Below are 16042 nucleotides of genomic sequence, written 5' to 3' on the forward strand. Positions count from 1 at the left end.
TGGTTTGACTCTGCATGAGAATTGTTGACAATCAGAAGAACAGGAAATAGCCAGCACCATCCTCTAAACAAACATCAACTGTGACAAACTGAGCAGCAGACAGTGAGCTGCAGATACTCTGATCTGTGTACAAGTGATCAGCTGATGAAGCAACAGCAGGACAGCAGCGAGCAGACAAACAGCACATGGTCAAAGTTCATTTTAATAATTTCTTTACAGCGGAAGGAAAACAAACTTTACATATAGATTTATATAAACTCAAAAATGAATCTTAATAATAATACAATGATATTGTATAAATATAAAATACAACAGTATTTCTGTTCCTCTAACATATTAAAGAATATAGCTGGGTCTAAGCCAGTGAGTGAATTACTGTCAGTTGCTTATCCAGTTTGATTTATAAAATATACATTTGAATTGAACTATAAATTTCATTTAAACAGCAGGCTAAAAAAACCATGGGGAGGGAGCATTTTACAGTGGACACTGACCTGGAGACAACAGCAGAGACGTAGACATGAAGTGGACGGAGGTATAAAACTTAGTACAATTTACACTCAATGGCTGTTTTTACATCCTGCTTGAGTACTTTGGGAGTGTGTCAGAACAGTATCAGTACTGTTCTCCTCTGATATTATCATGTTCAACTAAATGACCTAAAAACTGACATTTCAGGTTATTTATTCATGAATTCCATGTGACCTTTCCCTAACTAGAGTTTTCTCTCTGAATAGTTCTGTTGGTCAACTCACTGTAATAGTTCATTTTCAGTAGAAACTTTTAATGTCTCATTAAGGTTTAAAAGTCTGAGGCCTTGATAAGAGTCAAATTCTGTTTAGAAACACTGAATGTTGTGGATTTTTAAGGCTTTAGCTGCTTCAATCCAAAACTTAGTGTCAGTTGAAGCCTTCAAACCCAACATCAGTGAAATAAGCATCGTAATCAGATTCCATTCTGTTGAGCTTCTATGAGCAATAAGCCAGACACAGCGTGTGGTAGAAACAGTAGAGGCCAGCTGATGCTCTGCTAAATGTTTAGCCTTTAGGGAATCAATGATTTGCCAATCCAGTGATGAGAGTAAACTTTTAAACAATCAATGTTGTTTTAACTCTGAATAATTGAATATCGATCACATCTTATAAACCTGTGTGTGATTTAAAGCAAGCACATTGATCTCACAGAGCTCTTACAGCTTTAGCTACATTAGTGAAGCCTCTGCTGTTTCACCCAGCTCTGCAACACAACATACACGCAACAGAATTTAAAATAAATATAAAAAACAAAACAATAATTTAATAACCTGTTTACATTTATACAAACATGAACACAAAGCCAGCTGGTCACACAGACCAGTGACAATGACAGAAAAAGACTTTACACACACAAGCTTCCTCCTGGAGGGTTTGTACCGTCAGTTTGGACACATGAAGCCTGGAGGGACATAGATGCAGCAACAGCTCCCCCTGCTGCTTACAGTTAACATGGCAGACAAAAAGAAGCAAGTCTCTGCTAGTGGTCAGTGTTCAGTAAGAGGCACTGGATCATTTGTCTCACTGTCCTTCCTTATTTCACCAACCTGCATCTGTCTCAAGGCTAAAAATCACATTCACAGTTCAGTCTCAGCTTACTTCAACAGCTTCTTTCCTCTGTAGGGACAAATGTTGGCTCACTAACACACAGACTGGAGTTGAGTTAGAACGTTTCTCAGAGGGAGAGCTGCTCTCAAAGCAGGAATAATCTCAGAGTTGGTGAACAGAGCCAAAGAACCACAGTCTGTCTATAAATCTATCTAGTTAACCCTCAGCAGCATGTAAGAAGGCTGTTTCCCAGCTCCACAGCCTAGTACACACTAACACACACTATGTGCTGATGTTAAACTAAGTCTGTAACTGTTCACTTTGATTTGTCTTCAGCTAACCTGGAAGGTGGCTTATGGTCCTGTGTGATGGGCAGACTAACTGTGAGTACAATGTTATCTTAACTGATGGAAAAGAACTGGGAAAATACAACTCAACCAGTAAACTATGTTTTCCCTTTAAATTCATGCATTTCACTGAGCAGAATAAGCACAAAGAATTAAGCATTAATATAGTTTAAAGCTACACTAATAATTCATGTTTTATATTCAGAATGGGTCCAGTGACTCAGTGTATTATAAAAGATGTCATTTGTAGTGACAGAATCTACCTGCTTCACTTCCTCTCAGCTGTTGAGGTATTTTTGCATCTTTCATTGTTTGAGTCAGTGTCACTGCTCTGATCATGTAGTGTTTAACAGCTAAAAGGGAAATAAGCAGGTGTTTTAATAAAATGATAATATGTTAAAAGTTGTTTACAGCTAGTTGTGAAAAACAACAGAATGCACTGCTGCAGCTTTAATTTGAGCTGCACATTCATATATAAACATGATGAGTATCCTGCACAGTGTGCATTCAGAGTGCTGGCTGTGTACATCATCAGAAATGAACACTGCTGTATGCATCAGCAAGATACAGCTCAGCAAATGAGCAGTGCACAATATCAGAAAGTGAAGGTCAGCAGCACACTGAATTCTAACTATGAAGAAAGTTTGAAAGACAAACTACGTCAAACTTTTTTTGGCTGTGATCTCAACTCTGACAAAACAGTAACTTCCTTTAGTGTTGACTTGTTTATTTTTGTTTACAGTGTGCATCAGACAGCCTGGGGAAGTTACTGAGATGATGACCAGGAATGATTCAGCATGTTTGTAAAAAGCAGGTATGAATAGAACTTATAGTAACTGGGATTTGAGGGTGTGGTTCTTTTACTCCATCCATTCATGTCTCAACCAATGAGATTATTAATGCCTATGAGCAGCTCTGCTTCAGACATCCTGTGTGTTAGAGAGTGAAGGCTAAACTAGAATAAGGCATCTCATTGTAGATCAGTCCATCAGTGTAGTGCTTAGTGTTCCTCTCAGTGAACAGTGTGCTCTGTAGTGTTGTCACTTTGTCTCTTTTTAAAGGTGCTCTGCTGTCTGCTCTGTACGCTCTACATCTAACCAGTACAGCTATAGAGTGTCAACACACTCACATCTGATGACATCTGCTCTACAGTCATGGAGGGTACGCACACACACAACACACACACACACACAGAGTAGAGTACTGTCTGAGATGACAACTGTGTGAGCAGCTGTGTGTGTGTTGGACAGGACTCACACACTTTAATTATACAAGTGTGACTGGCTGACACATTTCTGTCACTCTGAGTGTGTGTATATATATGTATATGTAGTGTGTGTTGTGCTGCTCCTCTAGGTGAGCAGGTAGCAGTAGAGGATGTAGAGCAGCACCATGGCCACACAGTAGAAGAGCAGGAAATCTGTGGACAGCAGCGAGGAGAAGGACGATGACGACGAAGGTGAGGGGTGGCAGGGGGACTTTTCCTCCGCTGTGCCCCCCCGCTCCGTGGCCAGAAGGGCCGTCACGCAGCGCAGCACAGCGGGCAGCTTACACAGAAGCACATCAGAGCACACACACATGTCCTTCTGGACAAGATAGAGAGACACACACACACACACACAGAGAGGAGGAAAATACAAGTAGTTATATAGTTATAACCAGGAGACAAGAGCAGAACTGTTAGAGTTGGACTGATGTATTTGATCCAATTCATCATCAGTCCAACTCTGACAGCCATGTAGCAACACAGATGAGCTTCAAGCACAAAGCTCTCAGCTGTTAACACACTGAATTACTGGAACAACAGCACTGACTTTAAATGTATTCAAGTGTGCTAAATGTCCAATAAGAGGACAGGACAGTGAGAATCATAAGGAGACAGGGACTTTACCTCAGGGACTCCCAGCTTGCGACAAGCACCAATGAAGTTTTCCACGTTAAGTCGACACTTTGATGAGCTCAGTTTTGGCTGAAAACATGAAGAGCAGGTCAGAGTGGAGCTATTGCTACACACACGTTCTATTTGTTCATATTTCACATGTTTTACTTTGCTGTTAATGCAAACTCACTTCCTCCATGTTTATTTGTTGTCTCTATGAAGTCAGTATAATGAACATTTCCACATCAATAATTCCATCAGTACAACAGTCATGTCATACTCACTGCCTCCCACTAATACTGTTGTCTTTCTTTATTTCTCCTCACTTGTATTTTGCAGCTTTTCACTGTGAAGCTACTGTCAGCTGTACATAACACTATAGCTGCAAAGATCAGCTGATCAATCAGTCCAGCAACAGAACATTTACTTTGATGATCAATTCATTGTTAAAACAAATACTGAAACCTTCTAGTTTCAGCCTCCTAAATGTGACTCTGCTGTGTATGACAGTAAAATGAAGATCTTTGGGAAACAGTGATGGACAGTTTTCACCATTTTATAGACCAAACAACTAATCACTTAATCACAGCTCTACACATCCTGCAGAGACTTCACACTGAAAGTCATTATTACTCTGGTGGGTTTAGCTAACAATAACCCAGCAGCAACTGTAAGCACTCACACTGACTGTAGCTGTACTGATGGAATTACTACTGTGCATGTTATATTCCTGTGCACAAATGAATAGTTTTCTCCATAACATAATAATACTGTAACAACTATCACTGTAGCAACAAGTACTAACTACAGGATAATGGCACATATGCCTTCATTTCCCAACATTCTCTGGAGTCAGGTGCTTTGAAGACATCATTAGAGCGTCTGATGAAGAGCAAGTGTGAGCACAAGCAGGAACCACTTGAGTGTTTATCTGTGAAATCCTAACATGTAGTGTAATAGTAGTCAGTGACACAGCAATATGTAGCTAATATTAGCCACCACAAGCTGCTGTCATACCACACTAACTAAACCTGAGTGTACTAAACTGAGTAACAGTGTGTTTTATCACTTACAAATTCTGTTTTTCATGTTGAAAAGAATGAATGTGACTTGTTCATTCATATGTTGTCAGTGTAATAGTGTAGTAAGTAAATAAGAGAGCTAGTTTTAATGAGTCTGCTTCAGATGGCTGAAGTGAATTACCAGATATCAGTTAGAGTGTGATCATCAGTGCTGTTGGGTGTGTGAGTGAGGACAGGATTTGGCAGCTAGCCAGACTCACCACTGCTGGAGAGGGAACGTGGATGATTGAGACGGAGCGTGGTTTGATCTGATTGACCAGCTGGCAGAGGACGGTGCCGTTGCATAAAGCCTCACCCAGATCCTCAGAGAGAGAGATCTTCAGCCGAGACTCCAGAGTCTGAGCGGAGGAGAGAGTTGTGTCACACCACAGACCTGCTGCTGTTCTTCCTGCATTATTAACTTGATTGTTTTCTTTCATTCTTATTTGCTGTTTACTTTGGTATTTTAAATGTGTTATACAAATATACTCAATTGACTTGACACTATCTAAATCATAGTGCTGATGGTTTGTATCTGTGTGTGTGTGTGTGTGTGTGTGTGTGTTAGAGGCTTTTTAATTTGACAGGATTAGCAGTTGTGTATTGAGCTCTACATTTCAGTCAGATGAGTTTTGTTGGGTACAGATGATGTAAATCCTGTGAGTGCTGACTGTGTGTGGGAGTGTGAAGTGAAGCTGCTCCTCTTTTTAATGAAGATAATAAAAACTCTGTTGAATCCAGGGTTACCTTGCGTAGCTGCATGATGTCTGGTCTCTCGTCTTTAGGAGAACGCAGCGTTGTGCGTGACTCGCTCCTGCCGGACTCACCCAGAGTGAACACTGACCACAACACACACACACACACACACACACACACACACACACAGAGCAAAGAGCGTGAGATCATTTGAGCAGCAGTGGATGGAGGTGTGAACAGTGTGTGTTGTGTTGTGTTGTGTTGTTTCGTCACCTGCAGGTTTGACGTTGCTGCGGGAGGAGGTGCGGAACAGGAAGCTGTTGGGTCTCTGGGCCTGACCAGGTGGAGGGGACGTCTTGGGGGAGGTGGGGACATCTGATGGACATTCACTCAGTGTTACACATTTATTATGAAAGTTACACTTCCCTATATTTCTGAATTTATGACAGGATAAGCAGGATATGTTTAAATACTCAACTCCACGTACGTAAATATTCCTACTCAACATAATTCAGTCCTGTGTATTTAACAGATGAGGCACAGCTGGCACCATTTACATTTCCCTTATTGTCAACAAATTGCATTAAAAACATTGTAAGTTTGTTTCTCTGTCTGTGGCTCCAAGCCCATTGGTTCCTACTCAAACAGGAAAACAGTGCAATTGTTGGGGACTATTTTCAGTGGCGGATGAATCTACATTTGGTGCTCTAGTGAGTTTTTCTGGCAGCAGGACTGTCCATTTGGGATAGAGTCAAAATAAACTAAAGTGTGTGTTGCAGCCTAGCTTCGCCAGAAGAGAAGGTACCAGTGGTGTGCTGGGTTCAATTCAAATGTGTGTGTGTGTGTGTGTGTGTGTGTGTTAGGTACCTGTTCTGCTGCTAGAGCGCTGTAGAAGTATAGAGTGAGGAACAGTGCTCATCTGATCAGCACTCTAATGAGAGAAACACATTTCAGGTTATCATACAGTCCACCCATCAGCACTTGCTCACTGAATGAAGTATAAAGAACAGTACTCACTGCACATCTATGCCTCAGCCCACTTTGGGAGGTACTGTTCTCGGGTGATCCACCACTAGGGGGAGACACACACCAACATTTATTTGTTAGAGAAAATCAAAACTTCCACACCCTTTAACTTGCTTCAATTTGTGATTTTAAACTGAGGAAATGTAAGAATGAATGAAAGGAGATTTGAATGTAAACAAAGGGTCAGATGTGTCTTTCTGCTGAGAGAATCATCTGTTCAACTGGCCTCACTTACACTGAGCTACTTCCTGTCAGTGGTGGAGAGGCCACATGACTTCCTGTTTTGGTCGATGACTTCAGAAAACTGAAAAGTTTTGACATGGAGAGCGTATAATTAGATATGAGAGACAGAAAGGAGTTGCCTCCCTCTCACAAAGAGAGAGAGAGCTGCTCTTACTGAACACATGACAGCTTAGAAAAGCACACATTCACATTGTGTTCCAGTCCACATCAGAGTAGACAGTGATACCCAGTCACATTCATGTTGTAATGTCATGTGATGTCTGCGTCTAATCCATTCATACATTTACACCCTTCACTAAGATGCCATCAAATCAAATGCTTCTTCCACTATCTGCAACAAACTATGGAGTCACACACACACAGTGATAGAGGCAGTACAGCCTTTCCATAGATGAGCTGTACACTGTGCAACAACAATCACACTGAGACAACTGTAATAAAGTGTTGGTTGTAACCAGTGTCTGTACTGTCAGACTGTGAAGTGAACATGTGGTGAATCATGAAGCCTCGATGGGAACAGAGAAAAGAATATGAAAGCAGAACAGGCATCAGCTTGTATCATCACAAGTCACACCAACTTCTTTTTTTTCTTCATGACACTTATGAAATATCACGCAGGCTACTGTATACTGCGTCATTTCGTGTTCTATTGTGGTTTTCCGAGAGAGTCCAACATTTTGGACCTGTGAGGACCTCTCTGTACTTGATGGTATAAAGTCTCCAGTTCATTGTGACATTAAACATTTGTTCAAAATAACAATATATACATAAGTGATGACAGTGAGTGTACCTGGTCTTCTCTTTCTGCTGCTGCTGCAGACGCTCTCTCTCCTGCCAGATGGACAGCGTACCCGGCCTCCTGCGCTCCTCCAGGGTGGGGCTGGAGGGGGACAGGGGAGACGACGAGGCCGATGAAGGGGGAGCCACCTCCACATGGAGGCTGGACCTGCAGAGAAGAGAGAGAAGACCGGCGAATAACAATGAAATATTTTGATCTGAATACTGCTAACAAAACATTTTTATTCATTTTTTCCTTCACACCACTGCCAGCTCCACTGTGTACCTCTTGAAGGAATGGAAACACTCTGACACATACGTTATTGAAATGTGGGAGGGAAATGCCACCGAAGTTCAGAGAGTTACTGTTACCAGATTTGTAAACAACAAACAGCCACAAAGCCACCTCAGTTCTTGTGTTCTGTGTGTGTGTGTGTGTGTGTGTTCAGTCAGATAGCTTGGTTACAGACATGTCTACAGATTTAGTAAAAGTTGAGGTAATAAATAAAAGCTTGTGTTGAGTTTTTCATCAGTCAGCAGTCATTTCCTTTATAGAGCTGTTAGACTGCTCCCTGTCTGTCTCTATCAAAGCTGTTCTTCTTAGAGCAGAGGAAGGACACTCACTGGAATGTCAGCTTTGATCAGACAAACTCCCAAAATAGTATTAAAAAAAGTCTGAATTATCACAAGCTGCAGACTAAACTACTCATCTCTATCAGCCTAGAACCAGCAGACCAATTGGAGACATGGCCAAAAAATCCAGAACATCCATGTAAACAACAGATGTGGTTAGAACAGCACATCACAGGTTTTATTAATTAGTGTGAATGTTTAACAGCTACAGATGACAGCAGATTAAAGACAAACAACAACACAGAGACATCACATGAAGATAAGTCTATTAAAACATACATCTTCATTCTGAAGGCTGCATTGTGTCAAATCTTTTTTTTTTTTTTTAATCATTTCAATATGAGAAACTGGGTGTAGACTTTCCATTTTAAGTCTCAGTATTCTATTTCCAGACGTCCCAGAGGAAGTGTTGGAAGCCAAGATTTGGAACATCCGTTTGTTGGGAGCTGCAACATGAGTGTGGAGCAGATTCAGGATTGTGCAACAGCTCCATTAAATGTGCCTGGAGTCTGAAGGAAAGCACAGTGACTGTCGACCAACTGAATGTGAGCCGTGGACAGTATATGAGGCTTAATGAGGGGCTCCAGCTCTGAATGAATGTTAGTCATTTGGCCTGAGTCCAGTTAATAAAACTCAAAGCTTGTGAACAATGAGGCATACTGCTCAGTGCCCCACAGGCTGATAACAATAGCTGTGTGTCACATATTAATATGTAGCCAATAGAAGTGCTGGGACACAAAATCCCAACAATGTCGTTATCTTAGTGCTGGAACAAAAACACTGCCTGCTGGGCTTCAGCACTAACACACACCTCAGTATGTCTGCTCACCACACAAATGTTACATTAACGTTTTATTACAGGAGCTACACACAAAATATGAAGATTCAAGTATTTTAGCCTCAATGTAGCTTCAATCACAGCCTTATATGTGTGCTAGGTAGTCCACTAGTGAAACAGTGGCCAAGCTCTCCGTTGGGTTGTGGCAGCAGGTTGGTGAGAAAACGAAGTTAAAAGTTGGGAAAGCAGCAGGTGTGACGCATAATCTCTATCAGCTGATCATCACACAGCAGCAGGTGATTCACTTTCATCTTTTTACAGCTTAGACATTTTGGCAGCTCCATTTAAATTCAGTCATGACGAGCCGTGTGAAAGATGTTAATATTAGTCTGTGTTATTAATGAGCATGTGCTGTTCTGTTTACATGTCGGCGCGCGCACACACACACACACACACACACACACACACACACACACACACACACACACACACACACACACACACACACACACACACACACACACACACACACAGTATTAGTTGGCAGAAGCAGCATTTTGTGTGCCACAGTTAAATGGAGTGGATACATCTCAGCAAACTGGCACAAACTGGCACCCTGCAGCGTTTTTGGAGTGCTCCCAATTCTACAATCAGTGAACTAATCAGACATGTCAGCAGTGATTCAGACAGACTCACAGCTACCAGCTTCTGATGCAGGCTGAGGTTTGTTAAGTGAGACAGGTTGAAAACAGGTTCACTTATCTTGTGTTTTCTGTAACCTTGTATTCCAGCAGTCTGTTCAGTACTGAACTAACTGTAACTCCAGCTGTGTGAGTACATGTACTTTCTAAACAATGCTGCTCAGTTACCATCACATGATAAAAGTTAAGAGTGGCGGAATGAGCACGTCCAGACTGTTAACTTTCCAAGATAAGAGCACACAGCGTGCACAGTGAGAGTAACAGTGGAAGCACTGAGAACTCAACTCTGTTGACTTTTCCCAGCTTGTCAAATATTCTGTCAAATGACCTTGTAGGAGAGGAAGGAAAGGCACAGAGTGATAAAGCTGTGTGTGTCTGAGTACACAGTTTCTAACTGGAGACTGAATCACTGCTCAGTGATGAAACACACAGTGTGATTAAAGCAGATATGTAAATGTTTTTCAAATGAACTGGGATGTCATGAGAAGTATAAACAAATGAGGTTATTCCTAGGAAAATACATTTCCCATGAAGCCTTTTGTTTCTCATCCTTCCTTCTCCCTTAATAAAAGCATATTTAACTATCTCCATCATCTGCTGTCATTATAAACTCTGACATCACCATCCTTTGTTTTATACAGGTTTGAGCTTTTAATAAATGTTACTCTAAATGAATTATAATATGAATTAATATGACTTTAAATGAACACATATTACTCTAGTAAAAGTAGTTGGTATTTTGATACATGAACTCCACTTGAATGTGAAACCAAGTCCTTAAACATGAGCATAAAAATGACCTGCTGCTGCAAGAGTTCATCAGTGACTTCTTCACTGAAATCATTAACATGTTTCATTTTACAGTTTTGCTCTTCAAATGCAGCTGAATCAACTTTTGTGACTCTTTACTTCATGTCTTTTGGACAGTTTTGTTTTAAAGTTTTTATGCTCCATATACCTGGAACTACAACTCACTTCTTTAAATCACAGCTGAAGTTATTAGCTGCTTTTTATTAAATCCAAGTTTTAGGATTAATATCATACACTTCTCCTGTTTTATCTCTCTTATTCTATTTTACCCTCATTTTATTTCCAATTTAACACTTTTAATCATGTTTTTATTTCACCATATGTTGCTTGTATTTATATCCTGTTTTGATGTATTTTATGTTTTATATAAAGCACTTTGAATTGTGTTATTGTTGAAATGTACTATACTAATAAACGTGCCTCATCTTTATGGTCGCTGTTTCATTGAAAATCAAACACTATGTTCTCTCACTTATTACTTTGTCCACTAATCCTTAAATGTGTCTCATTCTCTTTTTAATATCGGCTAGTTTTGAATAAGATACAAACAGGAGTTGCTACGTTCCATACAGAGCTTGCTGTATCTTCAGTGATGACAGCTGAAGTGGTGTAACAGTGATGTGTCACTCACAGGCACAATGAGTCAAGTTGTGGTCAAACTTTGTGTTCCTTGCCCAGAATAATTGAGTTATTCAGTCCAGATCCAGACCAGAGTCCACTTATAGACTAAGCATGCTGTATGTAGCTCCAGTATGTTGTAGAAGACTTACCGGTGTATCGTGGAGTCCTGGTTTTGGGAGGGAGGCGATCTCTCTTTCTGCTCCTGGAAATGAATGATGCAATAATCAGAATAACTTCCCTGTTCTAAAGATTCCTTACGAGAGCAGATGTTGAGCAACTGAGAGGATGTGGCACAATGTCTGATGGGTGTGTGAGTGACAGGTACCAGAGGAGGCGCTGTGAGGGGAGGTGTGGGCGGACCCTCCTCCTCTTCTTCTGTCACGCTGCTGTCGATGAAGTCCACCTGCTCAGCCTCTCCGTTCACTGCAGAGAGACACGAGAGTTAACCTTCCTCTGAACAGGTCTGCTTTTTCACTCCAGATCACTGATGAATACATGAAAACCACTGAGTTACCTTTGTTAGCTTGCAGAGGAGATGCATCTTCCTCTTCCTCCTCCTCCAGGTTCCTCTGGTCTCTGCTGACCTCAGCCATGCGTAGAGAGCGCTCTGAGAAGTCATCAGCTGACTGAACACAGAGAGACAGATAGACACTGACTCATTGATCTGAACACTACAGACACAGGGTTGTTTTGATGGGGGGGGGGGGGGTTCTAACGCAAGTTTCAGGGATTTCCATAATTCTAATGTCTTTTCATTCTGTTGTTTATGTGTGTGTGTGTGTGTGTGTGTGTGTGTGTGTGTGTGTGTGTGTGTGTGTGTGTGTGTGTGTGTGTGTGTGTGTGTGTGTGTGTGTGTGTGTGTGTGTGTGTGTGTGTGTGTGTGTGTGTGTGTGTGTGTGTGTGTGTGTGTGTGTGTGTGTGTGTGTGTGTGTTTCCAGTGATTTTTTACCTCGTTCCCAGACCATCTCTTGCTGCCGCTGTCCACACTGTTGAAGCCAGAGTCCAGCCCTCCGAACTGACCTGCGAACAGCTCCTGGTCTGACAGACTGCAGAGAAACATGCAGAGCACACATTAGGATCAACTAAACACACACACACAGAGTCGTTACACAGGGGGTCATTAGTCCATAAGGCAGTGACTCAGTGAGGCAGTGTTTTTTCTCCTCCGCTATCACACACAGCTCTTATCTGTGTCCTCGGTGCTGTCTACTTCATGGAAATGGCTCACCAGGCGGGTAAAAGTGTTCCATTCATGTTTATAAATATTTGATGAAGCTTGCCTTCCGGTTATTTAACATATTCTTTATCATCCATGTCCTGTTCTACAATTACTGAACCTGCTCCCATCACACACTCACATTGTTCCTGTTCTGGTAGAAGAGCATCAAGTGCATGCCGAGTCATTTATTTATGTAAAATGTATATCTGTAAACTTTATTTAGCTTGACACTGAAACTGTGACCTGCAGGAACATGACCCTGACCATCTCCCCCCTCCTCCTCCTCACCAGCTGTTGAAGCCGGTGGGTCTCAGGTGTCTCTCCAGCTCCTCTTGGCTCCTCTTGCAGGCCTCCATGTTAAGGTACTTGAAGATGTGGTATTTGCCCTTGGAGCAGATCTGAGCCGGTGGCATTTGCAGCGGGTTGCTGTCCAGAGAGATGCTCTGGAGGTGCCTCAGGTGGCGGTAGCACAGGGGGACGTGGGAGATCCGGTTGCAGGACACGTCGAGCCGGACTAAAGGGAGCTCAGAGATTTCTGGACGGGGAAAGAGACACAATGCTTCAATAAATCTGCTGGAATCATGCATTTCTCTGATCATGTGTCAGGTCAGGTATGTCCATCATATTTAATATCAGCTCTCCTACTCATCACTTTAAACACACTGAAATTTGATGGCTAAATCGATTAGCAAACACTTAGAGGGAAACTGCTCTGTCTATTTTTGTTTTTTAAGAAGTGTTTTCATTTTCGTTCTCTCCTAATGAGCAGGAGAACGAGGCTCTAATGGTGTAAAACCCATTAGGCTTGCATGAAGTCAGAGGCAGTTCGATACTTTGATGGATATCTTACAGTAATGATCGAGCAGCAGCAGCCTCTGGGAAAAAAATGAAGCCAATGAGGAAGTGCTACAAACTGCAGTTCCTAGAATGGCCACTTGAGGCTGGCTCCAAATGTGAGTGGATCATTATAGACGCTTCTGTTTTTTACTAGTGAAAAGTAGCATTGGCTTTATCATAGTTAACCATAGGTTGTTAATGCATAGTACTAACCTAAGCTAGCAGCTAGCATTAAGGTCGGCTCTACCCTGTCATCTAAATATCACTTCTGCCTCCAAAAATCCAAGATGACGACGGTCAAAATGCAAACTCGAGTCCACAAACCAATGAGTACCGTCATGGTAGCTACATCCAAATTTTTTTACAGTGTATTGTAATAATGCATACAATACAGAGCAATGCTTTGATCAGGGTGTTATAAATATACTCTACAGACTAACAGGTGGTTAGTATCAGTGGATGAGATAGCTTTATCATCTTCAATAGCTTTAGATGTAAACTAATCTGAAGTGAGTACAAACAGTGAGCTTTGAGAGATGCTGGATGGTTGCACTGTGAGCTGAGGTGAGCTCATGGGGTTTGATGTGGGGCAGAGAAAACTGGATGTGGTGACAAGTTGATGGTGAAATGACTGTGTACCTTCAGGCAAAGTGGTGAGCTGGTTCCTCCTCAGGTTTAAGTCCCTCAGACACTCTAACTGGCCGAGCTCTGCGGGCAAACTCTGCAGCTCATTACAGCTTATATCCTGAAAGAGAGAAAGATAAGATAATGATAAGACTATTGACTAAATGATGTTATCTTGTTTTTCCACTTGAAGACATATGTAGACTTGCTTTAAACTTTACACACAGCTGCTACGGACGTATGACCATCTGTACTGAAATGGTACTTTTTCTCCCTGTATCATTCTTTCCTGAGTTAGTGAGTCACAGAGCAGTGAGATGGTGTTGATGTGTGTGTCGTACCAGCTGGCGGAGGTGTGTGAGGGAGAATATGGAGGCGGGCAGCGAAGACAGCTTGTTGTTGCTGACGATAAGCACTCGCAGGAGGGGGAGCTGGAACACCGATGGGGGTAAACTGGACAGGAGGTTACGACTGTGGAGACAAGAGCGCACACACACACACACACACACACAATGATGTCATTCAAGAGGCACGTCCACCTTGGCCTGCAGTGAGGGAGCATTGGTGCTACAGAATGTGGGATTTTTTACAGTATATTTGCATTGTGCTGACACTTTTGCTGGATTTGCAGCCACCTGGAGGGTTTTTTTCTGTCTCTGGTCTCTTAGCAACAGTTAAGTGATGGTGTTGAATAAAGAGGAGTGTCAATTAAGGCTGAAGGATTTGGAGAAAATACCTTAGGGTGTTTCATTTTGACTGATATTGCAATTTAGATATCATTTGTAATAGAGCCAGAACAATATGGCCTATCACAGATATATTAGTGTCGGCATATATGTTTTTTTTAAATTTGTATAGGCAGCATTTTATATATATTTAATCCTTTTTCTTAATTCAAGTTTAATATATATACATACATGGTTTTGTTGTACTTGTTACGTTTTATAATTTATAAATAATAATTAAATTCCCGGTGAAGTTTTACTGTTTTACTGCACTGATTTCATGTTTGACCACATTGTAAAAAATGTGCATTATATGTATATATTATGTATATATAAGATTATCGGCCAGTATATCGATATTGCAATTTTTTTAATCCCCTAATATCAGTATCAGCCCCAAAAAAAATCAGTATTGGTCGGGCCCTAGGATTATGATTTAGTTTTGCCTGTAGCTCTGCAGCATTTATTTAATATAAAATGCTGTTTTGACGCACTTTGCCTTTAACTAATATTGTGCCTCCTGCCACTGAACAATAGCAGAAGGTCATAGTGTGATTTGGTCATGTTTCTGTGTGGTAGTGTTGCTGTAGGCAGGTTTGGCCTCTATTCATCTCCAACATAAACAAACAGTCAAGTTCAGATGCAGTGTTCAAACAACAGCTGTGCTTCACAAGTGTTAGGCACCTGCACACTATTACTGTGTTGTCTGCACACTGTTCAACAGCTACTTTAGAGAAGGTGACCTGAGGTAACACAGCTGACAGTGTGTCACAGCTTGTTGTTTCTCTGAAGCTGAGCTGGCCTGTCCGAGCCTTCAGGGAGGAGACGTGTCTGATGTTCTACTTTTTATGACAATGAAATGTCAGACGCTACAGAACCAGGATCTAGACCTGGTCCTGGAGGTCTCTGAAAGCAAACCAACCACAGCACAGCGTGATGTGATTCAGCCACATGCCTCAAAGCACTTGGGGGTCTGTTTCTGTCTCATCCCATCAGACTGTACACTCCCACTAATAACACTGAGACTGTCCTTACTGTTTAATCCCAGGAACATTGCACACTTGTATACAGTATCAGGAATGTATCTACATAGTAGATTTATAGAACTACAGATTATTTTACATGTTTCACATATTTGTTTATTTCATATTATTTTAACTTTTTGAATTGCTCTCTATGGGGATAAATTAAAGTTGACCTTACCTTAAGCATCCACTTAAACATAAACTGCTGGTCATGTGAGCTGAAGTGATCTGTATAATTATGCACATATTTGTAACCATGGTGAAATATGTGGGGATTTTTTTTTAGGTCAAACAGGGGTGTGTTATATTTATGACATAATCTGCCCTATTAGAAAAATAATGTAATATACCGTTATAACATTGTGAGCTCTTTATGACACCAGGGAAGATAAATAAACACACTGAGCCCAAATAAAGCCCTTAATGACTTGATAGTTGATTTCACCACATGGATGACATC

General features: G+C 41.4%; 1 protein-coding gene across 4 annotated transcripts in view; it reads right to left on the bottom strand.

Annotated features, from left to right (window-relative positions):
* Positions 1-16042, bottom strand: part of lrch4 (leucine-rich repeats and calponin homology (CH) domain containing 4) — a 48435-nt gene that overhangs the window by 7307 nt on the left and 25086 nt on the right. For 2 of the 4 annotated variants that reach the window (XM_053343022.1, XM_053343021.1), the window contains 16 exons: positions 14174-14303; positions 13848-13953; positions 12660-12906; positions 12102-12198; positions 11667-11778; positions 11478-11575; positions 11302-11354; positions 7623-7778; positions 6825-6893; positions 6581-6635; positions 6431-6494; positions 5837-5938; positions 5615-5706; positions 5089-5226; positions 3819-3896; positions 3228-3513 (listed from right to left, as the gene is read on the bottom strand). In XM_053343022.1, the coding sequence (XP_053198997.1) occupies positions 3280-3513; positions 3819-3896; positions 5089-5226; positions 5615-5706; positions 5837-5938; positions 6431-6494; positions 6581-6635; positions 6825-6893; positions 7623-7778; positions 11302-11354; positions 11478-11575; positions 11667-11778; positions 12102-12198; positions 12660-12906; positions 13848-13953; positions 14174-14303 (1831 nt within the window). In that variant the 3' untranslated portion in view covers positions 3228-3279. Of the gene's footprint in view, positions 1-3227; positions 3514-3818; positions 3897-5088; positions 5227-5614; positions 5707-5836; positions 5939-6430; positions 6495-6580; positions 6636-6824; positions 6894-7622; positions 7779-11301; positions 11355-11477; positions 11576-11666; positions 11779-12101; positions 12199-12659; positions 12907-13847; positions 13954-14173; positions 14304-16042 lie in introns of those variants that run through there. The other 2 variants (XM_053343024.1, XM_053343023.1) reach the window with 1 other exon arrangement.

The sequence above is a fragment of the Scomber japonicus genome, chromosome 22 (assembly GCF_027409825.1).
Source record: "Scomber japonicus isolate fScoJap1 chromosome 22, fScoJap1.pri, whole genome shotgun sequence".
NCBI classification, from domain to species: Eukaryota; Metazoa; Chordata; class Actinopteri; order Scombriformes; family Scombridae; genus Scomber; species Scomber japonicus.